General features: G+C 37.9%; 1 protein-coding gene across 1 annotated transcript; it reads right to left on the reverse strand.

Moving 5' to 3' along the window:
• Window positions 1-210: 210 nt before the first annotated feature.
• Window positions 211-3,081, reverse strand: LOC136867090 (cuticle protein 21). The gene is made up of 2 exons (XM_067144192.2): window positions 3,051-3,081; window positions 211-499 (listed from the first exon to the last, which is right to left on the reverse strand). The coding sequence occupies exons 1-2, from the start codon at window positions 3,060-3,062 to the stop codon at window positions 281-283; spliced, it is 231 nt and encodes a 76-aa protein (XP_067000293.1). The 5' UTR covers window positions 3,063-3,081; the 3' UTR covers window positions 211-280.
• Between the last annotated feature and the right edge of the window lie 1,351 nt (window positions 3,082-4,432).

Genomic DNA, 4,432 nt, shown 5'->3' on the forward strand with positions numbered 1-4,432 from the left:
GCTGCCGACTGTGGGGTTCGAACCTACTATCTCCCGAATACTGGATACTGGCCGCACTTAAGCGACTGCAGCTATCGAGCTCGGTATTATCATTACTAAGAAAGGAAATATTTCCTCTATTTAATTAGTGAAAAAGGAAAATAGCGCAGGGAGCAGGAATAGGATGATAATAATTTTCGAGATGAAACAGAGATAATTTGAATGCAAAAATTTATTGACTGTTAGTCAATGTGTTAAGCGATTACAAATAATTTATGAGTTGCTACATCGGTTGATAAAATTAACCAATGATGGCGTGGCTCTTGACAATACCGCCGTAAGCGAAGGGAGCAGCATAGGCACCATAAGTGCTGTAAGCCAGGGGAGCGGCGGCGACAGCAGGGGCGGCGTAGGCAACTGGGGCGACAGCGGGAGCAGCGTAGGCGACGGGGGCAGCCACGGCAGCGCCGAGGTAACCGGGAGCGGCGTAGGCGGCAGCCACGAGGGCGAACAGGACGAACTGAAAGAGGCAGAACAGAAAAATATTAAGCATACTTTTAAATACAAGTGCAAACATAATAATAATAATAATAATAATAATAATAATAATAATAATAATAATAATAATAATAATAATAATAATAATAATAATAATAATAATAATAATAATAATAATAGATGTTTAAAACACCAAGTTCTAGGTGAATGGTTTAAATCCAAAATCTCTGAAAATGATTCTTCGCATGCAGGATCAGTAAAACAGAAATAGCGTACCGACTTACCAGAGGCATAGACAATCAAATATCTATACACTTCAAACGCCGGACTCAGGCACTACTACACAGTGATATGACCGGAGGCCTCATAGAATTGCAGCTGAATGCCTAACAGTAAATAGGAATGGTCTGATAGAGAAACTGGAAATCAAAAGACTTGATACTCTAAAGAAGGATTTCAGCAGAAGACAGCACTACGAACTATGCTTGCACTGGCATAATTCAGTATAAGGATTTAATTCTGTGGTCAACTGACCCGAATGTGCAAAGGGAGAATGACGTATCAGATCATCATCCTGTTTCCAGATAAGAAAATCATGGTTCAGCAAGGTGGAAATCCAGTCACGCTAAGGTATTCCATAATGGAACCTTTTTACGTACAAGAGAAGTCGAACACTTGTGAAAAAATTGCGTTATTTTAAATATTTTTAAAAGTATCTCTTTACATGTAGACATTTCCCCCCAGAAACTAGTGTTACATACGATATAAGTTAAAGGATAGTGATTATATTTGTTATATATTCTGGCGTTTTTGAACTTTTGGCAGAAGTAGCATGTTCAAAATCAGCTAAGTTAGGATACCAGTCAATTCGATACTACTTCGAATAAAATGTTCTAACTTTTTCATCCTGTAAGTTGATTGTGACTTCTTAGTAAACAATTTCATAGGAATGACTTGTGTCACTGTGATATCTCATTGGTATTAGTGATTGATTAACATTCTGTCATTCATTTGAAATTTAAATGTTAAACCATCAAGAATAATTCCTCAGATGTTTGAGAGTAGAACTTTAACCGTCATCCCTATATTCAATTAAATATTACCTAAATCTGTACATCTACAAGTATCCTAAGCCAGAGTTCACTCGTAGTAGAATGGGCAGCACATTTCCATTCCTCCTCAAGCAATATGCACTTGGCTACCCATACAGGTACTAGTCTTGCCCAATGTTGATCAACTACGACATTCGCACCAGTGCCCCTAGCGAGTGGAATTACCTCAGGCTGAGTATAGCTGACTACAGTTCCTTAGGCTAATCTTCAGTTATAGCAGAGTCGGAAATCAAACACAAATTAGTCGGGTCGAAATGCTACCTTCGATAGTTTTGAGTGTCATGCAAGTAACCAGAATCAAAATATTTCGTAACTTCTAATCTTAATTTGTTAAACTGGAAGCCATTTTATTTCATTTTCCTTTTTGACTTATTTATTATTATAACGGTGAATTTTTTTCAGTTTGTCGAAAGTAATGCAAGGTTTATAAAACTAGAATTATCCGAAAAATAAAGCATTTAATTAATAACAAAATATGCGTGGGAAAGCTACTCAAAGGATAAACAGATAGGCTATATTCCTTCTCCAATCCTAATGCTAATTAATTAAAAATATATACACCAGTTTAGTGATACAGATCTGAAACATTGTAACAAACATGTTATAATGAAAATAATACGTTCAAGGCAACTTCACTTCACTGAGATGATAAAATAATTCTTAACCCTAAAAAATTAAGTAGTACATTGTCACCTAGTTTTTATGAATAGATTCCCGCACCTCTGGATAGAATTCTGCGAACCAATATATTTTGCGTGTGTTGCAAAATGTGTATGTAGGCCTAATGTCATTTATACTATTTGTCCCACCGTTTTGAATTGAACTGTCGTTTAGTTTACACATTCCCGAGTTCGATAGCTGCAGTACCTAAGTGCGGTCAGTATCCAGTATTCGGGAGATAGTGGTTTCGAACCCCACTGTCGGCAGCCCTGGAGTTGGTTTTCCGTGGTTTCCCATTTTAACACCAGGAAAATGCTGGGGCTGTACCTTAATTAAAGCCACGGCTGCTTCCTTCCCACTCCTAGCCCTTTCCTATCCCATCGTCGCCATAAGACCTATCTGTGTCGGTGCGACGTAAAGCATATTGTAAAGTTTACACATTATAACTATAATTTTCTAGATAAAAGTTTCTATATATATAGTATTGTGTGGTACGTTGAGGTTTTATATAAACTTATGACCGAAGGTTAACTGAAAATTGAACATAAGTGGGTACTTCAAAACTACTTTTTTAAACTGACACGGAACTATCGTTAAAGTTCTTCCTTTTTCTGGGCATAAATCTGTCAGAATATTTTTTAAATGTGAATTGTAAATTAAGACAGTCCTATCCTGGTGATGAAGTCAAGAAATCAGGTTCAAAGAGATTTTCAAGCAATAGCTAGATCTATTCGTGGCTTCTCGAGAATGTTGCATAAAATGAGAGAGTCTTGAACTTGTCGTGGTAGCTGTGACACTTACCAGCTTGAACATGTTGGTGGTGTTGGCTTGTTGCTTCTCGAAAGAAAGTACAATACTCAATGAGGCTGGGTCCGCGCCTTATATACTTCACTGGTCAGCGGGCGGGACCTGGGGAACCGCCCAGAAGGTCACGGGACTCCCGTTACGTTAAATACGCGTTTTGTGAATGTGCGTTCTCTTAATCTGCTGTTATTGTTCTGAAAGCTGTCTTTCAAGGCCACGAACCAATAATGTAAGAAAACCTCATGCCCAATCATCTATGAAAAATTGCAGTAGGCCTTTTCATACCAAGGTGTGTATCATTTGCTCGCAGCTAATACTAGGTATTACCGCAAATTTTTTTCAATCAACATTGTATTAGTCATTTGATTCTTACCTTTACATAAGCCTATGCTATCCTATTTTAACCAATTAATATTCACAATAAAATTACTCGTACGCTGTTAAACAATATTTATATTTCTACATACATGTTCGGCTCTCTGAGTGAATGGTCAGCGTTGGTGTCTTCGATTCAGAGCTATTTGGGTTCAATTTCCGGACGGGACTGGGATCTTAATTGCGTATAGTTAATTCCTCTTACTAGGTGTCCAATGCACTCCCAACTTAAACACAGAGTATACTAATTTACCAAGCATCCCAGATATATGCAATAGGGTTGGCATCAGGAAGCGCGTCTGGCCGTAAAGTAAGATAAACTCTTCTTTACCTGCAGATCGAAAACAATCGGGGGAAAGGCCGGAGAGAAAATATTATTTGTAAGGTATGCAAATAACATGTTTCATTTCAGTTCTTAAGTAGTGCTAAGTTTGCAATTCCTCCTGTCCATATTTCCTGTATTTTCTGGAAACGATGTTTTGAGGAACTGTGTGAATATAGTTTCATATCACTCCTACCAAAATAGATTGTGTCATTGTAGTATTATTCTGAAAATACTTGTGCTTTGAAACATTCAATTTATTTCAGAACTGTCAATTCCGTGAACCTTATCGTGGAAGTTGTTTAGAACATTCTATGGATTAATCCACGGTATTTTACACACAATTTTCAGTTTGAATATAGTTTCACTTATTCTATTTTTTCTGGTTTAGATTCAATTATATTTTCTTCATTTAAAAATCGATAGATACATTATTTTGCATTACATGGAGATAAGGAGAGCCTCCGTGGCTCAGACGGCAGAGCGTCGGCCTTTCACCGCTGGACACTGTGGTTCAAATCCCGGTCACTCCATGTGAGATTTGTGCTGGACAAAGCGGAGGCGGGACAGGTTTTTCTCCGGGTACTCCGGTTTTCCCTGCCATCTTTCATTCCAGCAACACTCTCCATTCTCATTTCATAGCATCTATCAGCCATTAATGAAATACTTTGGGAGTGGCGAC

The sequence above is a fragment of the Anabrus simplex genome, chromosome 3 (genome assembly GCF_040414725.1).
Source record: "Anabrus simplex isolate iqAnaSimp1 chromosome 3, ASM4041472v1, whole genome shotgun sequence".
In the NCBI taxonomy this organism is placed as follows: domain Eukaryota; kingdom Metazoa; phylum Arthropoda; class Insecta; order Orthoptera; family Tettigoniidae; genus Anabrus; species Anabrus simplex.